This window comes from Nuphar pumila, chromosome 9, assembly GCF_984573655.1.
Source record: "Nuphar pumila chromosome 9, dmNupPumi1.hap1.1, whole genome shotgun sequence".
Classification (NCBI taxonomy): domain Eukaryota; kingdom Viridiplantae; phylum Streptophyta; class Magnoliopsida; order Nymphaeales; family Nymphaeaceae; genus Nuphar; species Nuphar pumila.
Genome location: NC_143257.1, coordinates 89,855,031 through 89,882,627, shown reverse-complemented (window position 1 = coordinate 89,882,627; position 27,597 = coordinate 89,855,031). Strand labels below are relative to the sequence as shown.

At 33.7% G+C, this 27,597-nt stretch overlaps 1 protein-coding gene across 1 annotated transcript; it reads left to right on the top strand.

Moving 5' to 3' along the window:
* Positions 1–18,848: 18,848 nt before the first annotated feature.
* Positions 18,849–22,996, top strand: LOC149828685 (uncharacterized). The gene is made up of 3 exons (XM_090016938.1): positions 18,849–18,984; positions 19,898–20,086; positions 22,547–22,996. Exons 2-3 carry the CDS (start codon positions 19,905–19,907, stop codon positions 22,731–22,733), a joined length of 369 nt encoding a protein of 122 aa, XP_089873064.1. The 5' UTR covers positions 18,849–18,984; positions 19,898–19,904; the 3' UTR covers positions 22,734–22,996.
* Positions 22,997–27,597: the final 4,601 nt, after the last annotated feature.

Below are 27,597 nucleotides of genomic sequence, written 5' to 3'. Positions count from 1 at the left end.
GAATCTTTGAAGACTAGTGTGCAAATGTTTAATTCATTAAAAGTCTTAGATTCTTGTAAGAGCCTTACTTAGAGTGCATATTTAGGTTACATTTTACCTAAAAAGTCTTTAGAAAAACTTTTCTAAAAGAACCCTTCATGAAAATCTTTTTAGAAAACTCTTTTCTTAAATTTTCATGTTTATTAGTCGACCAATAGACTCACCAGTCGACTAATCCTTTCGCGTCATATTTTCTAAAAAGTCATTTTTGTCAAATTAGTCGACCGAAGGTTTTATCAGTCGACTGGACAAAATATGTGTTTTCTGGAAATTTAGCAGTAGTCGACTAATGACTTTATCAGTCGACTGGACAAAACATGTGTTTTCTGAAAATTTAGCAGCAGTCGACCGGACAGAATGTATGTTTTTCAGAAGATTTTAGCAGCAGTCGACTGAAAGGTTTTTTAGTCTACTGATGATATTATCAGTCGACTAATTTTATCTCTAGTCGACTAAGTTTCAAAAGTTTGGATTTTCAAACGGCTCGATTAACAGATCAGTCGACCGACGATAACTGTCAGTCTACTAATAACTAACTATTAGTCGACTAACTACTGTTTCAGTCGACTAATTTTGTCATTTTTCCTGAAACTTCCAAAAAACGTGTCTTTTTATTTTTCAAATGTTTTGATCGTTCAAAATGGACTGTTTTGACACCCTTTCATACCCTCAACGTATGGAAACTTTCAACTATAAATATGAGTGCATTTTACACTCAAAAGCACTTCAATTCAATCAATTTGAATCAATTACTCTTTGCTTTTCACTCATATTCATTTTCTCACTCACGTGATATTTTTCACTTCAGCTTTTCACTCAAATTCCTTTGAGAGATAGTGAATTCGTGAGTAGAGTATTTCAACAACCTCAAAAGCCAATTGCATCTCATTTTCATTCAAAAGAAGGGCTCATAGGTTCTATTGTAAGTTGTTACTTATTTCAATTTTCTGTAAAAGGAAGGACTCCTTGGTTTAAAGAAGTTGTTTGCTTTCAGTAGGTGTGTTACTGGAAGTGAGACCGGATTTGGTCTGATTGATCTTGTAGTTACACAAGGTTGATAGTGGAAATCTCAAGCGGGTTTTGCTTGGGGACTAGATGTAGGTCGGGAAAGATCGAACCAGGATAAATTCGGTGTTCTTTGTGTGTTTGCTTTTCAAATTGCAAAATCTGTTAATATTCCGCAGACAATTTTTTAAAAGCACTATTCACCCCCCTCTAGTGCTCGTTGCATCGATCCTACTGCACTTTCATTTGGTATCAGAGCAGGTTTGCTACTATTTTGATTTGACCATCATCTAGCATGTCAACTACAACTTCTCAGCACAAAGAAGGATGTTCCTCTGTTCGTCCTCCTCTCTTCGACGAAACAAACTATGGATACTGAAAAGTGAGAATGACAATATTCTTACAATCCATGGATCTCAAAATTTGGAGAGTCGTTTCAAAAAAGTATCAAATGCCATCAACTGATTTCAGTCGATAGACCGATGAAGAAAAGAAGACTGCTTCACTTAATGCCAAGGCAATGAATGCATTGTATTGTGTCGTTGACAAGGTAGAGTTCAATTGCATCTCTCAATGCTCTACAGCAAATGAAATCTGGCATACTCTTCTCGTGACTCACGAAGGTACGCCAAAGGTAAAGGAATCTAAAATCGCCTCTTTGGTTCATAAATTTGAATTATTTAAAATGAAGCAAAATGAATCTATATCGAACATGGTAACAAGAATGACCGATATAACTAACACTCTGAAATCCCTTGGAAAAGAATATTCACAAGTGGATTTAGTCAGAAAGATCCTAAGGTGTTTAACTCCTGAATGGGAGAGAAAAATCACAGCTATTGAAGAGGCAAATGATCTAAACACTCTCACTCTTGAAGATTTGGTTGGTAATCTAATGGCATATGAAGTCCAACTTCAAGACAGACAAGAAGAAGAACCCAAGAAGAAATCTCTTGCTTTTAAGGCTACTTCTGACTCTGAAAATTCAGAAGAAGATGAAGATGAAGATATTGCTCTCATTACAAGGCAATTCAGAAGATTCATCAAGAAGGGAAGATTTCAAATAAAGGTAAAGAAAACGGATTCTTCCAATCCCAATGAAGTCAAGTGTTTTAATTGCAAAAAGTCTGGACATACCAAGAAAGATTGTCCTCTTCTCAAAATCAAGCCCAAGGACCAATTCAAGAAGAAAAAGACATTTCAAGCATGTTGGGATGATAGTGACTCCTTTTCCGATGAAGAATCAAATGAAGAAGTCGCCAACATGTGTTTTGTAGCACAAGAAGATTCGGTAAGTCAATTTGACTATGATGATTTATTAGAAGCATTTAATGATTTATATGCTAAATTTAAGAGTCTAAGTTCTAAAAACAAGGAGTTAAAACTGAAAATTTAACTCTTGACTCTCAAAATAAAGTGTTACTTCAAGAGATAGAAAATCTCAAGAAGGAAAAATCTTGCCAAGCATTTGAGATAAAAGAAATTGGAATTAGAACCAATCTCTTACAAAAAGAAATAACTAGTCTAAAAGAAAAATCACATGATCTTCTTTCTATAGTGACCAAATTCACAAATGGTCAAGAGAATCTAGAAAGACTTCTTGGTTCTCAAAGATGCTCGGTTAATAAAACTAGATTGCGATATAGCTTCTTTGATACTCAAAATAGACCAAACTATGTTGTGAAGAATCAAAGACATTATTCTCAATCATTTGTTCATAGAACTAAACTTTCTAGTTCTAATAGAAATGCATCTAATCATGAAACTTATAATGCTTATAAGCCTAGACATGATTATTCTAGAAATGCTAAATCTTTTTATAGAAAGAATATTTATTATCAAAGGAAACCAAAATCCAAATGGATATGGGTTCCTAAGACTAACTCTCATGGACCCGAAAATAGAAAGGGGTCAAATGCTTTGTCTTCTAATTTTGTTGTAGGTACACAAAATAAGGAGCAAATGGATATTGGACAGCGGTTGTTCCAAACATATGACTGGAAGGCCAGAGTTATTTTCCACCCTCCAAAATAAGGATGGAGGAACTGTCACCTTTGGTGACAATAACAAGGGAAAAGTAATAGGTATTGGTAATATTGGTAATCCAAAATTTCCCTTGATAGAAAATGTTCTTTTAGTAGATGGTTTAATGCATAATTTATTATCTATTAGTCAATTATGTGATAAATGTTTTCATGTTTCTTTTGAAAATGATTTATGCTTAATTTCTGATTTTCAATCTAAAAAGATCATTTTTAAAGGTATAAGAAGGAACAATGTGTATGAACTATATCTAGATGAGTTACCCACTTTTAATGAAAAATGTTTTATTGTTTCAAATGAAATTCAATGGTTATGGCACAAGAGACTTGGACATGTTAACTTTAAAATTATTTCAAAGTTATCCAAGAATGATCTTGTTAGAGGCCTACCTAAAATACCATATAAGAAAGATCACTTATGTGATGCTTGCCAAAGGGGTAAACAAATCAAGAGTTCTTTTAAAGCAAAAAATATAGTTTCAACAAAACGTCCTCTTGAACTTTTACATTTAGATCTATTTGGACCATCTAGAATTTAAAGTTTGAATGGTAGCAAGTATGCTTTTGTTATAGTAGATGATTATTCTCGGTTTACATGGGTGAATTTTCTAAAAAGCAAAAATGATGCTTTTTCGGAATTTTCTAAACTTTGTAGAAGAATTACAAATGAAAAATCTATATCTATTATTAAAATTCGTAGTGATCATGGTGGTGAATTTGAAAATGAATCTTTTCTAAAGTATTGTGATTTACATGGTATATCTCACAACTTTGCTTTTCCTAGAGCGGCTCCACAAAATGAAGTTGTTGAAAAAAGAATAGAACTTTGCAAGAATGTGCTAGAACCATGCTTCAAGATAAAAATTTACCAAAATACTTTTGGGCTAAAGCAATAAATACAACATGTTATATTTTAAACCATGTTCTTATTTGACCAATCTTATATGAAACATGTTTTGAATTGTATTATGATCGTATACCAAAGATCTCATATTTCAAAATTTTTGGTAGTAAATGTTTCTTGTTAAATACCAAAGATAATCTTGATAAGTTTGATTCAAAATCAGATGAATCAATATTTCTTGGATATTCCTCTAGAAGTAAAGCTTATCGTGTTTTTAATAAAAGAACATCTTGCATTGAAGAATCTTTACATATTGCATTTAATGAGAATTGTGAGCAGGTAATACCTCTAAACGAAGAAGAAGAAGTAATACTTCAAGAAGAACCTTTGATATAGAGTACTTCTCAAGAAAATGTTCTTCAACCAGTTTGGAAAGAAGTTCCTAATCATCTACATGAACAAGTTATTGGAGAAATAAAGAGTGGTGTCCAAACTAGAAGGCAATTAAAAAAATATATTGCAAATTTTGCTTTCATATCTAAAATAGAACCAAAGAATATCAATGAGGCTTGTGATGATGAATTTTGGCTTTTGGCCATGTATAAAGAACTTAACCAATTTACTAGGAATGATGTTTGAGATCTAGTTGATAGACCAAAGGATCATTCGGTAATTGGAACAAGATGGGTCTTCTGAAATAAGCTGGACGAAAATGGCGAAGTCATTCGAAACAAAGCAAGACTAGTAGCACAAGGATATAATCAAGAAGGCATAGATTTTGATGAAACCTATGTACTAGCGGCTCGATTGGAGTCAATTCGAATGATGTTTGCTTTTGCTAGTTACATGAACTTCAAGTTATATCAAATTGATGTTAAGAGTGCATTCTTAAATGGACACATCAATGAAGAAGTTTATGTAGAGCAACCTCCAGACTTTGAAAATGAGAAATATCCAGAAAAAGTTTACAAATTAAAAAGAGCTTTGTACGAACTTAAACAAGCACCAAGAGCGTGGTATGAAAGACTACGAAATTTTCTAGAACAATCTGGTTTTTCCATTGGTCGGGTAGACTCCACTTTATTTATTAAAAACTTAATTCAGATATTCTTATTGTGCAAATTTATGTTGATGACATAATATTTGGTTCTACTAATGATTCTCTTTGTAAAAAAATTGCTAAAGCTATGCAAGAAGAGTTTGAAATGAGATTGATGGGCGAATTAAACTACTTCCTTGGACTTCAAATAAAGCAAACTGAAGAAGAAATCTTCATCAATCAGGCTAAGTATACAAAAGAACTTCTCAAGAGATTTGGGATGGACTCATCGAAATCAAGAAGGAATCCTATGAGTACAACTACTTCTCTTGATAAAGATGAAAATGGTAAAAGTGTAGATACTAAGCTCTACAGAGGTATGATTGGATCTCTATTATACTTAACTGCTAGTCGACCGGATATTATGTTTAGTGTTTATATGCGTGAAAGATTTCAAGCTAATCCAAAAGAATCTCATTTAACTGCAGTAAAACAAATTCTTCGTTATTTAAAAGAAACTTCAGATTTCGGTTTGTTTTACCCAAAATCATCTTCCTTTGATTTAGCTTCATATAGTGATGCAGATTTTGCAGGAAGTAAATCTGATCGCAAGAGTACTAGCGGAACTTGTCATTTATTAGGAAATTCCTTAGTCTCTTGGTTTAGTAAAAAGCAAAATTCAGTGTCACTCTTAACAACTGAAGCAGAATATATAGCAGCTAGTTTAACGTGTTCACAAGTACTATGGATGAAACAGACCTTAAAAGATTTTGGTTTGAATTACTCCACAACAACTATTTATTGTGATAACACTAGTGCTATAAATCTTTCTAAAAATCCTGTTTAACACTCAAGAACTAAGCATGTTGAAGTTAGACATTATTTCTTAAGAGATCATGTGTTAAAAGGAGATATTTCGTTAAATTTTATTTTCACTAAAGAACAACATGCCAATATCTTCACTAAATCACTTGAAAATGAAGATTTCATGAGAATTAGGAGAGAACTAGGCATTTGCTCCTTTTTGGATTTATAAAAATGTTGATTTTTGAACAAAATCTCAAAATCGCACTATATTAGTCGACCGATATATTTCTAGTCGACTGATGTTTTTAAAAAAAAAAACTTTTTAGAATGAGTCGCACATTCTTAGTCGACCGATAAAGTTTTAGTCGACTAAATTTTTTTTTAAATTTTAACTGAAGGGACCCGATACCCCTTGGATTTCTTTTAACACCTGTTTTTTTTTTTTTAAAAAGGCATTGTTTTACTTCATTTTCACACCTTTTCATTTTTCTTAAAAACGAAACCCTCTCTCTCTCTTTCCTCTCTCTCTTCCGATAAACCCTCGGAGTGTTGTTCAACCCTCTCCTCGCCGGAATCTTTTGGCCGTGACAGGGAAACGCCGGAATCCTCTTGCAGTAACTGGCGCATCTTCAAATCACGCCGGAATCCTCTTGCCGTGACGTTGTATCTTCAGCCATTGCCAGAATCCTCTTGTGGCAACCTTCTCACCCACCGCCAGCCATCATATCCTTCTCTATTTCTGTTTCACAACGTCGGACAACATCTTCCTTCTACCAGACATCGTTTGGAAGCCGACATTCTTTTTTGGTAAATTTGTTTTTAACCATGCCTCGTTCGAAGACTGCATCTGCAAAAGGTTTAGGTTCTCCTCCTCCTACACCTTCTTCAAGACATGGATTTTCTCTCCGATTACTCTGAAATCCTCTTTTATATGATACTTTTGGATCGATTTCTGCACTACCTATTTTACCAGGCCAAAATGTATTGTTTCACTTGTTTTCTCGTTACAAAATAAGAGAATTATTTCCAGGAATTTCACATCTTTTTGATGTCTGTGCAGATACCCTTCATTATCCTTTTCTGATTCACTTGTTTTACACGAATTTACATTTTGATCATGAAACTGGAGTTCTGTCCTCTCTTGATCGTGATGTTGAAATCAAGTTTGATTCTAAACTACTTGGAGAAATCCTAGAAATTCCATCTTCAGACACTCTTTTCAATACTGTTGAACTGAATGATGAGAGAATTTTTGAACAAATTCTTCTTCCCGGTGCACCTCATTGCCCTCCTTTCAAAAATACTAATCTTCAAACTCGTGCACGCATTGCTGGACGAATCCTTGCCCATAATGTTCTACCTAAAACTGGTTCTTTTGATTACTATTCCACAGATCTATCTACGACTCTTTATGTTTTATTTGAAAATATTTCTGTAAATTGGGCCAATGTGAATTTTACAAATTTGTGGAAACAAAAACCATTTCTTCCTTATGGATGTCTTCTAACTCGTATTTTCAGATATTTCAAAGTTCCCTTATCTAATGAAAAATATATTAAGCAAAAGGAGTTCTTTGATCAAACTATTTTTAAAAGGATGAAAATCAAATATCTGCCTCCTTTAAATGTTGATCAAACTGAACCATGTGATCCTACTGAACCATCAATTTCTGAACCCTCGCCATCTTCTACGACACCTTCATCTCAAGCAAAAAGAAAGAAATTTTCTACAAGTCAAGACAATGATGAAGTTTTGCAGCGACTGGAAGCTTTAGAGCTGCATCAACGCACTTTTCGTGAAGATGTGACTCAACAACTTTCTTCGATTCAGAAAGATGTTACTGCAATCAAGGATTTGCTCAACTCACTTTTCTAATCTTTATGTTCTGTCTTTACTAAACTTTGATACTTTATGGGTTGTAATATTTTGAACTTGAATTTACATTTTGCTTATGCTATTTCTGCCCTTACTCTTTTGATTCTGTCTTTTTTATTCTGACAAAGGGGGAGAAAAAGATAAAAATTGAAATTGTAGGAGATCTTGCATGATGAATAGAAATGCAAACCAATCAATATGTAATATATGTGCTTTAAATGTGCTAACTTTTAATGTTTTGCAGCATATTGATAGGGGGAGTAAAATCTCCATCTATGCATCTAAAATGCTCCATCTTTGATTAGTTTGTCATCATAAAAAAGGGGCAGATTGTTACAACAATCCGTACATGATACTTCAAGTACAAGGTTTTGATGATGAGCAAGTGAAATCAACTGCATTTCATCTAAGGCAATGAAGATATTGAAGAATTCGATGAAGAATCTTTGAAGACTAGTGTGCAAATGTTTAATTCATTAAAAGTCTTAGATTCTTGTAAGAGCCTTACTTAGAGTGCATATTTAGGTTGCATTTTACCTAAAAAGTCTTTAGAAAAACTTTTCTAAAAGAACCCTTCATGAAAATCTTTTTAAAAAACTTTTTTCTTAAATTTTCGTGTTTATTAGTCGACCAATAGACTCACGAGTCGACTAATCCTTTCGAGCTATATTTTCTAAAAAGTCATTTTTGTCAAATTAGTCGACCGAAGATTTTATCAGTCGACTGGACAGAACATGTGTTTTCTGAAAATTTAGCAGCAGTCGACTAATGACTTTATTAGTCGACTGGACAGAACATGTGTTTTCTGAAAATTTAGCAGTAGTCGACTAATGCTTTTATCAGTCAACCGAACAGAATGTATGTTTTTCAGAAGATTTTAGCAGAAGTCGACTGAAAGGTTTTTCAGTCTACTGATGATATTATCAGTCGACTAATTTTATCTCTAGTCGATTAAGTTTCAAAAGTTCAGATTTTCAAACGGCTCGATTAACAGATCAGTCGACCGACGATAACTGTCAGTCTACTAATAACTAACTATTAGTCGACTAACTACTGTTCCAGTGGACTGATTTTGCCATTTTTCCTGAAACTTCAAAAAGGCGAGTCTTTTCATTTTTCAAACATTTTGATCGTTCAAAATGGACTGTTTTGACACCCTTTCATACCCTCAACGTATGAAAACTTTCAACTATAAATATGAGTGCATTTTACACTCAAAAGCACTTCAATTCAATCAATTTGAATCAATTACTCTTTGCTTTTCACTCATATTCATTTTCTCACTCACGTGATATTTTTCACTTCAGCTTTTCACTCAAATTTGTTTGAGAGATAGTGAATTCGTGAGTAGAGTATTTCAACAACCTCAAAAGTCAATTACATCTCATTTGCATTCAAAAGAAGGGCTCATAAGTTGTATTGTAAGTTGTTACTTATTTCAATTTTCTGTAAAAGGAAGGACTCCTTGGTTTAAAGGAGTTGTTTGCTTTCAGTAGATGTGTTACTGGAAGTGGGACCGGATTTGGTCTGTTTGATCTTGTAGTTACACAAGGTTGATAGTGGAAATCTCAAGCGGGTTTTGCTTGGGGACTGAATGTAGGTTGGGAAAGACTGAACCAGGATAAATTTTGTGTTCTTTGTGTTTTTGCTTTTCAAATTGCAAAATCCGTCAATATTCCGCAGACAATTTTTTAAAAGCACTATTCACCCCCCTCTAGTGTTTGTTGCCTCGATCCTACTGCACTTTCACATGGGACCCACTCAATTCCAATCCATCCAATATGCATTAATGCCCCTTTCATGTAGCTTATAGCATACTATATTTAAGTGCATATTCTATTATTTTTTTAGGTAAGCTTAACTTGACATTTTTTTTTAGTGCATATCATGTCATAATTAGCTTTGCATATTATTTATGTTAGTTAGGTATGTATGTTTCATGATTCGTTTCATTTTTATTTAAATGTTCAGTAGGTCCCACATAAGGGACGACTCACATTAGATAGCGTTCATCTTATTTAAGTGATGTGCTTATGCTAATGTCTTTAGTTCATGTCATGTATTTTTGTTGAATTTTAGGTTAGTGCCATATAGGGGACGACTAACTTTGATATGTGTTTAGGATGAGCTATCATTAACATTAGGTTAGGTTTGTTTATTTGAACTAATTGCTTGATCACTCACTTGTTAGATTAAGATTTAGTTTTTTTTATGTTAATTTAGGTTTTAATTATAGTTTTAATTTTTAGCATCATTAAGCTTTGTTTCTGGTTATTTTAGCTGAGTCTAAAAGTGTTAAGTTTGTTATTGTATAAGCTTAACTTCAATAGTGCATGCATTGAATTATTACATGTGAATAGTACACTGAATTTCAAAACTGAATTTTGCCGCATTTTGCACTCATCATTTTATGTGCATTTTTTCTGAGTTTTTCTGAGAATTATTCTATTCTCTTCATTGGTGTATTAGCTGTCAACTGATCAAAAATCAACTCAATTGGAGTTGATTTGGTTTAATTTTTAAGCATTTTCCAAAAAATCAGTTTTTCTAGATTTTCAATTTTGGGAGAGGCTTGTTTTCAAATTTTTACTCATTTTGAAACGCTTATATCTGGAGCTCCCAGATGAATTTTTGAGATCCATAAAATCTGTCAAATTCTTGCATGTGTCAGGAAGAGAACAAAATAAAAATTATCTAACTTAGATTTTGTTTGGGCTTTAAAACTCTCTATTTTCAAAAACCTATCAGAAAATGATTCATGCATTTCATTGAGGGCAAAACAGACATTTAGCAAATTAGTTAGTTTGCGATAGTTTTTCAGACTTTTAGGCATATTAGTTAGTGTAATTATAGTATTTAGTTTAGTTAGACTTAAATTAATTAGTTAGTTCAATTAGATATTGCATTGTATTTTATTTTTTGTTTAATTGAAAATTCAAATTCAATAATTACTTTTAGAATTAGTTTTAGTATAATTTTTAGAATTACTTATCATAATTGTATACTAACTTGTTATTTTTGTGGTTTAGGTTGACAAGCAGCTATAGGTCACAAGGTTAATTTCGTCAAGCGTGAGAAATGCATATGTGGTAAAATGACAAAAATACCCCTGGCAATCTGGAGAGGCTTGAGCAACTTAATTTAGGATTTATTTTTAGTTTATTTTTATTTCTAGTTTGTAACTTAACTAGAGTTGTATCGTTTGACTTAGTTGTAAACTTTTGTAATATTAATCAATTGAAGTTTTTAGATTTAATTTGAATATTCTTTTGTTCCCTAAAGATTCGACCCGTACTTGCCACATTTGTGAAAAGTCGGTTTTATATTTTTGGTTGACGATTTTCCAAATGTTTTATTGAAAAATATCTTTTAAAAATACCATTGCAAAAAGTTCAACCACTCATGTTTATTTCAAAATACATTAGAATACTGATAATACATTCATTTCTTCAAATTCTGCCTACATGTTCACCCATTCCAACTCTACCAATACATCCACTCATTTAAACACTGCCATTAGATTCATTCATTCAAATCTTTGAAATATAACAATAAAAATTCTATTATTTACATAACAACTTATCTTTCTATAAAAACTCATAAAGAATTACAATATTATAAAATATATGTTATAAGTAACCAACAATACATTTTTATATATCAACCATAGTATAAAAAAGTATGTTATTTAGAAAATATTTTATGTTTTTTTATGAATTAAAGTATACAAAAATTTATCACAAATCATTCCACATTTCTTCAAGAGCAACTTATTTATCATAGGCCTCCATCTTTACTTGACTAGATGTCAGAATCACTATCATGGTTGCCGCCGCTTTTTTTTTTTGTCTCTACTCGCATCATAGTCTTCTTTTTCAATTCCTCATATAATCTGACCATTGTCATCCTTATGTATTTTATGTCATCTAGAAAATGTTATTGCCAAACAAATAGTTAGCTTACATTACAAATAACCAATAAAACCATACATGACAATGTATCTATCTGAAACTAGGTCCATTCCCCTTTCTCAAGTACTTCATGTACATTAGCATAAATATACCACAACCATACATATAATGATTGCATTGTTAAAAATATATACTTGTATATATTGAGTTATCGATCGTATACAAAAGTAATTATTCATTATTTTGTTGAGGAATCCCTTGCATGGGATATACTTGTCTTTTAGTATAAATGTCATAACCAAACTGCTATGCAAAATAATAGACCTGAAACCCAACAGTAATCCTACCTAATATGAGACCAAACTAAAGACATTATTGAATAAGTTCATAGTTCATACTAGATCTGTGATGTCCTTTTCTGTATTAGTTATGGCCCTAGTGAAATTGTACAACCTGAACTCCCTTGCATTCATGTTCATCTCTAAAAGAACCTAATATTGATTGCCCCAATCGATAGAGATTAAGATCTGCAATATAAATTAGGTTAAAGGCATAAGTATACATTATATGTAGTGTAAATGCAAATGCAAGTATGCACTATAATAGAGATCCAATACGCAATGAAAGATACCTTATTACATTCTATAAAAGGATACCACAAGTTATAGCTCTCCAAAAAACATGAGCTCCAAATCGCCCATTGAGTTTGCCAATCATTTGCTGTGAACAATAACATTAAGTTGTTAGTTCCTGTGAGTCAGGAGAAAAATCAAACTATCACTTTAAAGACTCATCGAGAAACACGTGTTAAAGTAAATGGTTTTTGGTATTCTTTTTTGGTTGATTGGTTCTGTATATGGATGTGTTCAATTCAGGTTATGAATATTTCTAGATGCTATATAATCAATATTTGTAATATATTAATGTTAGATTTAAATCGATATATATATATATATATATATATATATATATATATATATATACAAACAAAAAACATGCAAACCCAACACTTACATCACTGAACAATGTTTCCATGCCAAAATCATACCCGTGCTCCTCTTGTTTTTGCAGCTGTTCTATTTGGTTCTCATCCACCTTTTTTTTATGGCTAAATGCAATTGAATATAAACACATACATATACTACAAATAAATATATAAATACACAACTTATTTTCTTATACATCTTACCTCAATTGGTTGCATTTCTACAAGTAGTTTGATTATAACCTTTCTTTTAGCACGTTTTTCTTTAAGTATTTTATCTATATCATGAAAAGCCTAATACATACATAGAAGACATAAGAGCAATAAATTCATTAATTCTCAATAAAGATATTAAAGTAGTTCACTAAAAAACTCATAATAATTACATATAATCAATTTATTTAACAATTCTTAACAAATACATACGTGCAAACAAACAAACACACATTTAGCAATAAGTACTCAAACATATTGTTATGAGTGTTTTTTCATATTGGGTCCAATCTCACTATATATACTGCACTTATATAACATATCCTTTGGTGTTATTTTTTGTCTCTCTTCACTTTAGATTGCCCTGGTTTACGCATTACCTTTGGTGGATAAATTAGAATAAGAGTCAACAAAGAGTTGTGTGAGATATTATCCACCATTGAAAAAAATAAGAATGTATGATATGCAACTATATATGAATCAACTTCGAAATATTTGTTGCAGTAATCTTTTGAAAGCTTTCCCTTATACAGAATTCATGTAATTTCATGTTTACATGAAATCTCACTCGTCTGCCACCCATTAGAAGAGTATTCTTCATTCTCAATATCCATGCTACAACCATTTCAATGGTCGCAACCCTCACACAGATGTCGATAGTAATGTATGACAACCATAAATAGTTGTTGTGCCTTTTTAGTGCATCTATATTTTTTTTTACCTCAGACACAACAACGCTTGACATTTTTTGCCTGATATTCTTTTCTTTCTCAAATAGTGTCATCAACATGATATGAAGCATCTTAAGAAGAAGCACTGTGAGCTTGTCATAGATGGAAAGAATCCACAAATTAAAGCTCTCTACTATATTACATGTTAAATACCTATATATTTTTTCTGAAAAGTGAGACATACTTCAAAACAATGGTTTCACATCGATGACAATATAATCATATGCAACTTGATCTTACTCTTAGATTTTTTCAAGAAAATATGTGAACTGTTATTGCATGGCTACTCATGCTGCGCTCCACCAAAGTGCACTGAGTGATGCACCAAATTTTCTAGCAATTTTTTTTGTCAAGTGGTTCGTGCAATATCGAACATGATAATTACATCATGTGTGGGAGATAAAATACAAAAGCCTTAGGTGCCTATCTGAGATAACTATCATGTCTTCTCTCTCTAAATTCATTATAGCGTATGAATTCTTGCTTCAGACACTCTAGAAGTCATGCCTATGACTTCTTGAACTCTTTATCTACAACTGCAAATGCTACAAAAAATATATTACCAAAATGATCAATATCATGCACCCACAATAATATACCCATGTATTTTTCTTTTAAGAATGTATCATCTGTCATAAGAACTAGAGAGAACCCTTTTAAAAAACCATCGATGCATGAAAAAAATGATAAGAAAATATACTTAAATCGATCTTTCTTATTAGTTTAAATGACCCATAGAGTTTCTTAGTTTGAATCACCTTGAAGGACTCTTCATATGTACTATATAGCATTTCTTTCATGTATTCCCATCAACGTCATGTTTGTTTGTAATTAATATTCATATTTTCCTCATAAATGATGTCATCAATGATTTCTCATGGAGAAATCTTCAAGTTATCATGCAGGCATTTGCGAATAAAACCTATATTTTACGTGAAATAGATTTTTTCACTCGAAGGTTGCCGAATGAACCACCACATATACACTTTCTTTCATATGTTTTTACATAAAAGAAACACTTTCTTTCATATGTTTTTACTTAAAAGAAACACTTTCTTTCATATGTTTTTACTTAAAAGAATGTTGCTTTGTCCACCTTTATATAATGTTTTTTTTAGAAGAAATTAGGCATAGTCTGCAAGTTCTTTCTTTTGCATACAACAATCACCTTATTATTGCAATTCTTCAAAAAATTTTGTTTTATGGTTATGTATAATTACAAGATCTTTCAAAAATTTATGACAATGCTTTAAGTTATTATACCTTTGGTTGACAATAATGTCTCTATCATTTGAGTTTGTTGTTAGCTACTGAAAAGATTTTTGATCTTTAAGTTTTTGTTACACAACTCATTAATTATTTTAGATGCCTTTGCTTAAATGATTTTAATTGCTTTTCATTATATGAGAATCAATTGAACGATAACCTATTTAACCATGTCTCATTAGTAGAAAAAATCAATTCTAATGCCCAATAAATATTCTTATAACTTACACAACATACTAAGAGTTCAACTTTTCAATTGCCATTTTGCATCATTTGCATCCACCATTAATTATCCCATGTCATATATGCATTTTTTTCCTCTATCATTTGAGAGTAACTCTCATCTGACACACTATAGTCATCATTGCCATTCGATTTTTTATTATCCAGAGAATCACTACTATAACAAAAAACTAAATCATAAGGTATCATATTTATCTCTTTATTTGCTTGCATATATGCATCATTCCTCATTTCTAAATTTCATGATCAACCATAAAAATAATACCTACATTTTAAGCATAGATTACATAATCCAACAATACCTAGTTATTTCATATGCCCTGGAAGGCAAAATGTTATCCACATTATTGCATTGAATCTCTATATCACTAGTTTGCTGACGTAGCTTCACATTCTCTAGAGACATCCTTTGATCATGTACAACTTTAGTTGTTAATGCAATTTGTTCATTGTTTGCACATACAAAATCTATATTCCTAATTGATTGAGGCAACAACACGCCCTCCACATTCATGTTACAAATATCAATATTGACAACTGGTTGAGAGAGTTGGATGTTCGCCTTATGATTGCCCTCCATAGATGTTGTCTAAGATAATTTTACTACTTCTTGAGTACGATGAAAACAATTAAGTAAATATTACTGCTACATAATAGAGTTTACATAATTGTCATCGAAAATGAGTATCAATCTTTTTCGACTTTCTATGTCTGCAGAATAATTATATTGGAAGCTCAAATAATCTTTGACATATCCAATTTTATGAGACAACAAAGACAAATTTCTTAAAGCTACTATTTTTGGACACCATTATAGATCTCTAATGAAGTTCATCAATGAGACGGTAGTGTGCTTTAACACTTTCTAAGGCTATCATTAACTACCTACACCAACCACACAATATATCATGTATAAAATGAAAATAGCATATAAGAAAATGTCATCCATATAGTCTTCATACATTTAATTAATACAATTACCTACATTAACCACAATTGTTGTCTCACACTAAAAACCAGTCAATTAAACCATACCCTAATGACCCAATTGAATGCAGGTGCAATCAACCCTAACCTCATCACCCCAAGACAAAACAACAAAATATTAAAAAAATAACAAGTAAATAAATATAAAACATCCACAACAACAATCAAACATAAATACTACGAGACCAACAAATATATATATATATATATATATATATATATATATATATATAAACCTTAAACATAAAATCCGATGACAAATATTAAATCAAACAAAAACTAACAAGCATAAATCATCAAGAGCAACAACAAAACACAAATACTACAAGGCCAACAATATAAATCTCAAGAATAGACATATGAAACTCACTATTCATCCTAGGTTTTAGGAACCAAAAGAGGAAAAAGTTGACCAAAAAATCTAACACAACCTCATCAGTTGACCAAAAGCTACCACAACCTCGTCGCAATGCTGCAACATGAATTGCCACAAGGAGACAGGAAAAGGGTTAGGGTTCTAACAAAAAACAAAAAATGAACCACCAATGACTTTATATATGAATAAGAAATCATGCGAAGGTAATAACATTCACAAAATGACATTGCATTAACAAGAGCTTCACATATTGTATTTGCGACATTCATGTTGAATATTTGCGACATCTTGACTTTATGTGATTTTAGACAAAGGAGGTTCACATATTATGTGCGTAAAAGTCGGGACGTCCACAAATGCATGACACAAACTAGTTGGGCTCGAATCAGAAAATATACGATGGTAAGGGTGTTCACAACATATGTTTGTGAAAGTCAGTGCATACATTTGTGGATGTACGCCCATACTATGTGAATTCAGTTAAATGAGTTTCACATGGTATAAACATGAACATTATGATGTCCACAAATATTTGACACAAACCTACAATTAGTAAATATTTGGAGGTAAGGACGTTCACAATACATATTTGTGAATATCATACACACATTTTCGAGTGTATATCCTAACTTGAAACGAGTTTTTAGTTAAAGAAAGTTCGCAAGACGTTTGCATAAATGTCAAGATTACTGCAAATGTATGGAGCAAACCTGTTGAGCTCGGACTTTTAAATTTTAAAAGGTTCACATCGAGCTTGCAAATGTCAGAAGATCTACTTATTTTAGATGCAAATCTATTTTGTTAGGATTCAAGTTAGCCATGTTCATAAATAATACTTTATGTGGATTTCATCAAGTCCACGAAATATTTATGCAAATCTTTTTTTTATTGAGATATGACCTTCAGTTGACATACTTATCTATCATGTTCGCTTATATGAAGGGTAAAAATATCCTAAAAAAGTTAGGAATCAAAATTCTAGACATAGGAAGGATTTTGCCAAATTGTAAGGCATTTTCAAAATCGTGCCATTTTTATAAGGACAATACAATAATTTTCTGTTGTTCTCAAATCATATGAAATAAGTCTGAGAGAAATGATGATCCAATAACTCGGGTTGGGTCATATTTCAGAACTCTAATCCAGGTAGCAAATTTTTGGGGCAAACTAGGGTACTTCAAAGCTGTTTGGGAGCCTTGCAATGGGATGGAAACACAATTTCAGTGTGGCAAAATATCATTTTGCCAATGTGTGATGTTGAGAGATGGAGTTGCCGAAAACATCAGCTTGTGAAAGGTGAAACACCAGTCTCAACGCATTGTTTCAGCGACTCCATTGCTTCGAAACAACAAGAGTAAATGGGTGCATGGCAGAAATCACAATAGAACTGCATATTCAAGGCCCCCAAATACAGCCTAAGTCAATTCTCCAAACAGAGAGTGAAGGGGAGGTGTCGTCTTTGGGGGTAGTGTTGCAAATGGCTCAAGCTTCGACCTGGTTTTGAAATGGATCTATTCATATGGTTGGTTTTGGACAATAAATATCCAAATTTGAACAAGATTTGACAAAAAAAAGTCCGAATCTGGTTTAAAACCAAATAAAGACATATTGGAAGTGGGTTAACACCAACTTTAACTTGTCCCGTTTTCCTTTCTTGAACCAAAGTGGATACATTTAACATCCTTTGAGGATAGGGTTGGCAAACCTGCCGAGCTAATCAAATAGAGGGCATTCAAGCTTAGCTCATTCTTGTGGCAAGTCGAGCTGAGGTGGAGGTCATGGCGAGCTTGAGTTAAACAAATAGACTTCGAGTTAGATCATTTATTAAAAAAATAATTTTTAAAATTAAAAGTAATAGAATTTGAACTCTGAGTCTCACAAGATATAAGTAAATATTGGTTAATGAACCTATGCGAGCTGAGCTGAACACCCGTTGCTTCTGTTGGTCCTGCTGAACCTATTTCACGAGTTTGAATTTGAGCAAGGTCGTAGCCCAGCCATGAAAGGCTTGTCTCTTGTTTTCATCGGGATCTTAAAATCTACAATGAGATCAGATCTGGACTGAATGCAGCCTTTGAAATTAAGGGTGTCAATGGGTCGGGTTTACCCGGACCTGACCCGTACCAAACCCTATGGAGTCTGGGTATGGTGATAAATAAGAAGACTTGATTAAAACTCAAGTTCAGACCCAGAGGTCCAATTAATACATGAAGCCGGGTATAGTTTATATCACGCCCGGGCTAGACCAGAGTTTTGATTAAGATCGGTAATTTTTTAATGTAAGGTGATAAAAACATATTATTTTTCTGGGTATTGCCCGTGTATGGTTCACGTGGTTCTTATCGGGTTCAGGTATGGTTTCTCTTATGGTGGGTCTGATTAGACCTAAGTCTGAACCTAATACCAGATACCATACCCGACCCGTTGACACCCTACTTGAAATTACGATAAATCCAGTGTCTGTTCAAAACCTGACCCGAGCCATACCAGATCCGTTTGCGTCACTACTTTGGGACTCTTCCTCCCTAAAGCCCCCCTCTCTCTCTCTCAGCGAGCGTCGGCGAAGGCGAAGGAGAAGGTGAGGGCAACGACCACAAGCCATCGGCGGCCGATCTCCCAAGGTAAATATTTTTGCTTGATTTTTCATTGTATCTCTATTTCTCGATTTCCTGTTTGGGATTCATGAATTTTTTCGTTTTTCCCATTTCTCTGGAGTTCTCGGTTTCTTCTTTTCCCATTTTCGGATGTTTGTGGTTTCCCCTTATTCGTAATCTAGGGTTTTTCGGTGTACCTTTGTTTTTTGGTTCGTCTCTTCTTTTGTTCAATTTGTTCATGTAGATTAGGGTTTTGAGTTTTTCCCTTCTAGTTGGAGATTTTGGAATTTAGGTATTAATGCATTGTGGTTGATGTTTTGAGATAAATCGTCGTTTAATTTTTTGTCCTGCATTTTGTGGAAAAAAATCAGGTTACTGTAAAAAATTTGTGAGGTGGAGGCGAATTTTGGAAATTAGGGTTTTGGGATACGTTTTTAAAGTGTACTAGAACTATGTGAGACTAGTGTCTCTTGGATCTGGATTTCCCTTTTTTGTTTTTGTTGGCTCCTTGTTTTTTTTTTTTATGGTTTCAGGCGTGGATAAGCAAGGCTTGTGAATTCAGTTTTTGTATTAGAATAGTGAGATTTTGATTTAGGATTTAGGGTATTGACCTAGTGCGATTCCGGTCTATGTATATATGCAAGTAACATGCGCCATTTGGATTTGCGAGGTATACTTGAAGTTTAGGACCTCAGAATTTCGTTCGTGGAGTATATGGTTGCGGATTGTGAGAATTTTTTGGGTATTATTGCAATGTGGCCATTGATCATGACAATGGACCTGTTTTCATGTGCCTTTTGAACTTATTGTTTTCATCTATTTGTTCTTCTGGAGCAGAAGAGTTCTGACGATCAAAGTTTTCTTTTGTTTCATTAGATCTCCATGATTTGATGAAATGTACTTCTGATAGATGTTTATGTGTTTCTGGTTCTAACTTTAGGCAGTTAATGGCATCAAAATTGCACCAGCTGCGTTCAAAGGCTGTAGCAGCCTCACAGTTTGCATCAAAGCATGGGTGCTCTTATTATAAACAGTTGATGGAGCAGAACAAGAAGTATGTGGTGGAACCACCTACAGTAGAGAAATGTGATGAATTGTCAAAACAGCTGTTCTACACTCGTCTTGCAAGGTTGGCGTCTCTGTTTGACCTGCAGTGTCTATTATTTTAACCACAGTGCTATTGTTGGATTCATGACAGTCTTGCTTTTGATAATACCATCTTGCACCAACATGATTTCCCTAATGAAAGCATAAATTAGAATCTTGTTTTATTCATACAGAGTGACCAGAAGTATTCCTTTATGTATTCGCTTAATTTTGGATTCTATATTTTGAACATGAATAATTTAGCTTTTGTCTCTTGAGGCTTTTAATATTTTCTTATGGGTAACGTTATGTATACCTATGCTAGTAGTTTGGGGAGAACTCTATGAAATAGATGAGCCTAGAGAAGGAGAAGATCTGGGGTTCTTGATGAACATATAATATACCTTTAATACCAAAAATCTAATTGAAAAGTCTAGTTTTAGAAATTTATATTGAAAGGTGACACAATGGTATCTCCGACTATTAAATAGATGTTAGTGTATCGGTGTCTCCAAGCGATGATTGAAATGGCTTAGCTTTAATAATGATGTTAGTGTTAATTGATCCTTCATATCTTAAGTTGTAAATTTTTGATAAGATCATGTGGCATTATGAATGCTAGGCTTCTTCTTTGGCAGATAAGAAGCCATACTGCTAACGAAGCCACCATTAAGCAGTCCTAAGTAACTGAACTTTGTCTCAACCTCCGTGAAGTTTAGAGTAGAAAAAGTTCTGAAAGGGCTTCAAGCTCCTTATATAGCTTCACATATTTTAGAGGATTCTAACATACATGACACCTTCCGACAAGGAAGGCATGAGTGCTTAATGTGGGGAATAGCCTCTTCTTGCTTTACATGACCAAAGTTGAGTAAAAGATGTTCATTCTTATGAGGTGCAAAAAGAACATGTTCACTTTGTAGAAGTATTTAGCAATTTAGAGATTTTCCTGATCTGAGAGTATACAAGTTAATTTTGTATCTTTATTTATACTTTCATTCACGGCATAAGAGCATGAAACTATAATTGATGGAGATAACTTTCATCCATGGAGGAAATGAATGGATGTGCAAATAGAAAGGCATTTTATTTTACATGGTTTTGTGACCAAGCCATTGAATTTGAAAAATGAGCTTCAACAATTGCCTGTTTCTCCTGTAAATGGATGACAGCTTTTCTTTTTCCCAATGATCTCCATCTTCTTCTAATTCTCAGACCACTGCATTCATGCAAGAGGCAGCAGGCCTGTTTTTCAGATTTTGTTCTTTGTGGTCTTATCATTGCTCATTTGTTTTGTACTGCTTGTAAGCTGTATAAAATCTCAGACCCCAAGGGGTTGCCTACTTGGCCTTGGGCTTGGGGATAGGGAACTTTCCCCTCATTCTGAGTTTGAGTGCCCATGTCGGCACTCTCTTCTGCAATGAGAAGCAAAACCCTCTCCCTTGTGCACAGATTGCCCCCAAACCGCTCTCACGCTTCTTAGGGTGCGTGAATACTTGTCTAATGGCTTATACACAAATGAGGAGTTGGCCCTCAAGCGATCTTTAAAACCCAAAACTGAAAAATTACGAATATTGTACGATACAAGCACAGGAATGTATCGTACGATACAACTACAATATGCACTCGTATTGTATCGATATTCTAAATATAATACTATCGTACGATACGGTACAATACGTATGACATTGGTTTTATCTATTGTTTTGAGAGCCTTAGTTGTTAATGTATTGATCAATTGAATTTAAGTATATGCATGCACACTAATGGGCACCCCCGTTTTTGAGTTTCAAGGGTTTTCATAATATGATTCTTTGCAATATTAAACTTTAGCATTTAAGACGTGATTCAATCCTTTTATGTTATTCGTTTATGGAGAAATGAAGATAGCACAGTAACTATTTAGTTGTGTTTGGCACGATCAAGTGAACTACATCTAATTTAAACAAGATTTAAGACTAGACAGAACATGCCATTGTCTTTTCTTTTCGTTTAGCATCTTTTCCAGGCAGCATGTTTCTATTTCAGCGAGAGTCTTATCTAGTTAAAAATGTTGCCTTCATGCCACTGAATAGTACTTATTATATGGTAAATAAACTTCTTTTAGCCATAGTAGTAAAACATATGGAAAGAAAAAACTTGGGAATCTAAACCCTTTTTCTATGGAAACCCATCGAGGATATGGTTTACCCCACTACTCTTTCTCTCTTCCATTTTGTTTGATTGTAGTTAGAGCATCTAATTATTTTTGGTATTCCTTTTACATGGTTTTGTATTTGTCATGTAACGTCATGTTTTGATGGTCCTCTCTCTCTCTCTCTCTCTGTCATTTTCACTGTTTTTCATGCATATACATATCTGCTACCTATTGCCTGTTGACGACAGGGTATATGACCACAGAACAAATATCAAAGTAATGTGGTATAAAAGATGATTAGAGACTGTGTGTGTGTGCGTGGGTTTCGACAATGAAAAGAATAATGCCAATGCATGTTCTCATTTGCAGCCTTCCTGGTCGCTATGAATCTTTCTGGAAAGAACTGGATGCCGTTAAACAGTTGTGGAAGAACAAGCATGAGCTGAAGGTTGAGGATGCGGGCATTGCTGCCCTGTTTGGGTTGGAATGTTACTGCTGGTTTTGTGCTGGTGAAATAATTGGGAGAGGGTTCACATTCACAGGCTACTACGTCTGATGTCAATCTCAATCCTTTTCTCAATTGTGATTTTTGGTCACAGACCTTTCTCTTTTGAAAATTTGTTTTTGGCAAAAGAAAGCGAAACAGAAAAAGAAATTATGCTACATGTCGAACGTGTTAGCAGGATGTCGTGTCCATGCATCAATAATTTTCCTGTCCTTATTTGTTCTGCTCTTTCTTGGTAAGGTGTTTTATGTTGAATTCTTCATGTTCAAGAATCAGATTTGTGGCGATTGAATTGATTCCGTTGTAGGTTCTATCTATCTATTATCTTACATAGATCTGATCACTGCATGGAAGTATACTTGACTACTGTAGCACTAAATCCATCTTTCCCATCCTAAAAGTGAATTTCGTGGTACTTATTTTGGTATTTCAGTAAACACTGTAGGTATCCTTTGCTTTCAAGGTGTTTGTGGCACCCTGGTCATTTTGGTAGTGATGCTGTGTGATGTGCTGTGTGCGCACGGGCTTATGCAGGCATGCACAGGTGGTGTATCTTTGTTCAAATAAATTTAGGATAATGAATTATGACCTCGTAAGATAATTTGTTGGCTAATAATTTGATGATTGTAATCTTGTGAAACATCTATAGGTGCACCGAGATTGGTGTGTAGAATCTAGATATCTCTTGTTTAGACATTGTAGGGGGAATGCCTTTGCCTGGTAAATCTATCCTGGGGGAACAACAATCTCGGGTCATTAATTTCTGCCCAACGCTGGTTATTTAAGACGTAAGTAATCACAAGTCCTTTCCTCATTTTTCACAAAGATTGTGCTCTGTTAGTCCCAAGAGTTTCATACACTTGGTTAGGCGGGTTGGCTTAAAAACGTCCAGGGTGAATGACGTCACAAGTTCCATATGCAAGGTGCATCTTTTGCTGCAAGATTGAAGTTGGGAGTATTACCAGGCTCAAGGGTTTTATTGATTAAGGCTTGTACTGGGCTGTTCTTATAACCTAGTTGAGATCGCATGATACCCGTCGATTGATTCAATCTAACTTCATAGGTGTGTTTTATTATATTTCCTATGTTAGGGATCAACTATTGAATCATGTTTTTTTTTTTTTTAATTATGTTGAAAATTTTTGGCGCATCTAATGCCGTTGCCTTCTGCATTGTCAAAAAAAAGAAAAAAAAAATTTACCCATGTCAAATTTTGTTTAACTTAAAGTCATGGTTCATGTCGATTACATCTATAAGGTTAGGTTTACCAAAAAAATTAAATAGAAAATTGGGTAATTTTTTTAATTAGTTTGTAGGTACAGGATTGTATCCAACATATTTTGTATAATCATAAGAGACAAAGAACATTGGCATTCAGGGTTTCTCTTTTCATAAGAGGGTTGGCCTGCTCAATGAACAATTGATCCCTTTTGAACTAGCTGTAGATAAGAAAGCCTAGCCTGGTCGGTTGAGTCAGTAGCTCTTGACTACTTGCTGACAACTTGATTGGTATAATACTCTCTTCATCCTGTGCAGTGAGTCTTTTTTGCTTGCAGTAAGGCTCATCTTCATGCAAGAGAACCAAAGGCTTATCTCCTTGAATAGGGATGGCAGTAGACCGGGGCGGGGCAGGGGACAAGGTCTTCACCCCTGCCTTGCCTCATCTCAAAATCCGAACCTCCATCTCTGCCTCCATCCCCGTTTCAAGTCCTCCATCCCTGGTCCAAACGGGGGTGAGTCTGTACGGGGCCCCGTTTCCCCTCGGTCTATAGTCATCTCTTGAAGGATTGGGGACAGGATGGGGCGGGGCAAGGCAGGGATTGGGACAGGGATGGGGTGGGGCCGGAGAAAGCGTAAGTCCATCCCCGCCACTATCCCTGCACGGGGGTAGATTTTAACTTTCATCCTGCCTCCATCCCCGTTTTATGCCCTTTATCCCCGGTCCAAATGGGGCGAGGCGGGGCCCGTTGTCCCCCGGTCCACTGCCATCCCTATTCTTGAAAGAGAACCAATTCTCCCTATGGCAAACTAACAACTTTGATTGACTTAGACTTCCACCGATACTTTAATAGAAAATGACCATATGGTAAAAATGATGCATTTTTCTCAAAACCTTACAATTTGTCAAAATTCGCCTAATGACTAAAATCGCAAATAACCAACTTTATTAGAATTTGTTTACCCTTCACATGTGTGAAACTCATGAAGTTTGCATGATATATCACTTCGCTCGTCCGGTATCACAAACTCTCACTTATAAAGAGGTTCACACATTTTTTTTTTGCGGACGTCACGAAGTACGCATAATAATATTTGTGAATTAAATCCAAACCTTGAAACTTCGCAAATATCTAACAAAGTGGGCATATATATCCTCTTAATATATGAAGTTATACCAAATATGCGAAGTTCTTCCCAAATACGTAAAGTTTCTTTCAAATATGCAATTTTTCTTTCAAACATGTGAATTTTCTCCCAAATATGTAAATTTCCTCCCAATAGATTTGCAAATACATATCGATCTGCGCAAATTTTTGGCATGCGAACCTACGTAACTTTGCATGCTTTGCTGAATTATATATAAAACCATTTTTGTTCATTTTGTTTCTCTTTTTTGTTTGTTTTTGGAAAGAACTGTAACACTAAGTATTTTTCCTTCTCCCTTGCGGTGAGTCTCGTAATTTTTTTTACTATATTCTGAAGAGGTTGCAGTATCATCCTTCTTATCCACTTCCCCGGTTAGGTCAAAAGCTGAGTTCCATACGAACAATATATATGTATATTGTTATATTTTATTTTGAACTTTTTTTTGTAGATATGAGCATTTAATAGCCCTATGCGTATTTGTGTTTGGTTGTTGTTGTAGATATTTTTTATACGTTTTCTGTATTTTATTTAATATTTACCACTACATTTATTGTTTAGGGTTTACTATGTTTAGGTTTTTTCATAGATATATATTTGCGTGTGTTGTAGCTTATTTATGTTTGTTTGCTGATCCTTTAGTTAATATTCAATATTTTTTTATTGGTGTAACAGGGCTAGGGTATATTATGCACAACTATTGAATATGAGTAAAGGGGTTATTGTGGGTAGTTGGTTTTCAGAGTGGTTGTTGTAGGTAGTTATGTTAATTGAATATATAAAGTGTATATAAATATTCTTTTCTCATATGCTATTTTTATTAGATGAATGATTTGTTGTATGGTTGGTGTAATAAGTTAATGGTGGATTTTGAAATTGTTAGAGTACACTACCGTGGCATTGATCATTCTACTTGGAGATGTATAATCATCTCCAAAAATAATAGCTATAAGAAATGTATGGCTTTGATGTCTCGTAAAACTAGATATGTAGAAGAGTCAATGATCCTCCATTATAGCTTTTCTTCAAACTTAGATAGCCAACATATATGGATGAATGTATTAATGATATGAAATTAATATTATTTCATGATGACATTTACTTAATTGCTTACAAAGCTAAAGAAGTGTGGAATGTGCATCTATCAAGCTCAATCATTTGGCGATCACCCAACTGTCCCAAACATTGAATGATATTGATGTCCCAAATATTCAGCTCAGGCATGTGGGAGACATGAAGTTGCCCGAACCAATTAGGGATATAGATATTCGAAATGCAGGCAATAAAAAAATAGACAATTGATGTTGTATATGATCAAAGGATCACTATAGAGGACGTGAAACCATGTACATGAATGAAACATTGGGCCAACAATCACTTTTCAACAAAAAGATATGGGTACTTATAATATAGTAGAGAGCTTTAATTTGTGGATTCTCACCATACATGACAAGACCATGATTTTTCTTATTGAAAGACTTCATCATATACTGATGAAACTTTTTGAGAAAATAAACAATACCAGGCATCATATGCTAGGAGTTGTGCCGAAGGTAAAAGAAAAACTAGAGAAATTGAAGAGAAAGATACAACAACTACGTGTACAAGCAGTGCATTGGCACCAACGTTAGTACAAAGCTTGCAATCAATCTCATAGTTATAGTGTTTATCTTGACAAACAAAAATACTCTTGTAAAGAGTGGCAGGTTAGTGAGATTCTATGCGAACATGCGATCATATGCATTTTGTATGACGGCAAGCTACTAGAGGATTACTGTGACATGTTCTTTACAGTTGAATCGTAACTAGCTACATATAATGCATATCCATTCCTTCTAATGGCAGATAATGTCCCACACATTGCTCCATTGACTCTTATACCTGTCTATCCATTAAAAGTGGTTCATAAAGCAGGGCGACCTAAAGTGAAGAGACATAGAAAAGAACACAAGATTTGTTATACAAATGCAATGTATGTGGTGAGATTGGTCACAACAGGCTAAAGCACAAATAACAAAATGCTAGAGTATCTATGTTTTGCAAAATATAAGATTTGTTAAGAGTTGTTTAATGAATTACTTCAATGACTCTTATGTCTTATATATACATATGTTAGTTCTGTCTTAACTTGGTATATGATTATGGTATATTTGTCCTACTGTATATATAGTACTTGGGTAGAAATTAGAAATTAAACTTCACACAGGTATGTATGAGAAGTCAGAGTATGGATGGGATAGAAAAGCAATGAACGACTAACACTTGCAATTAATCAGTTAGTAGTTATAGTTGCTCGCAAGGAAGGCCAACAATATTGATGCTAGTCTATGGATTCATTCAAGGACAACTAACAATGTATGAGCAAGTTCATTTTTTAAATGAATGAAACAAATGCAATGTATGAGTATATTCAGTTTTGAATGAATGAATGCAATGTATGAACAAATTCATGTTTTTTTAATAAATGAAATGAATGCAATATATGAATAGTTTCGGTTTGAATTAATGAATGCAATGTATGAGCAAATTCATTTTTTTTAATGAATGGAAT

What these genes read in the sequence shown, in the direction of transcription:
- LOC149828685 (XM_090016938.1), top strand. Translation starts at nt 19,905, where the DNA reads ATGGCATCAAAATTGCACCAGCTGCGTTCAAAGGCTGTAGCAGCCTCA. An exon ending in TTCTACACTCGTCTTGCAAG is followed by an intron (nt 20,087 to 22,546) that starts GTTGGCGTCTCT and finishes TCTCATTTGCAG; the next exon opens with CCTTCCTGGTCGCTATGAAT.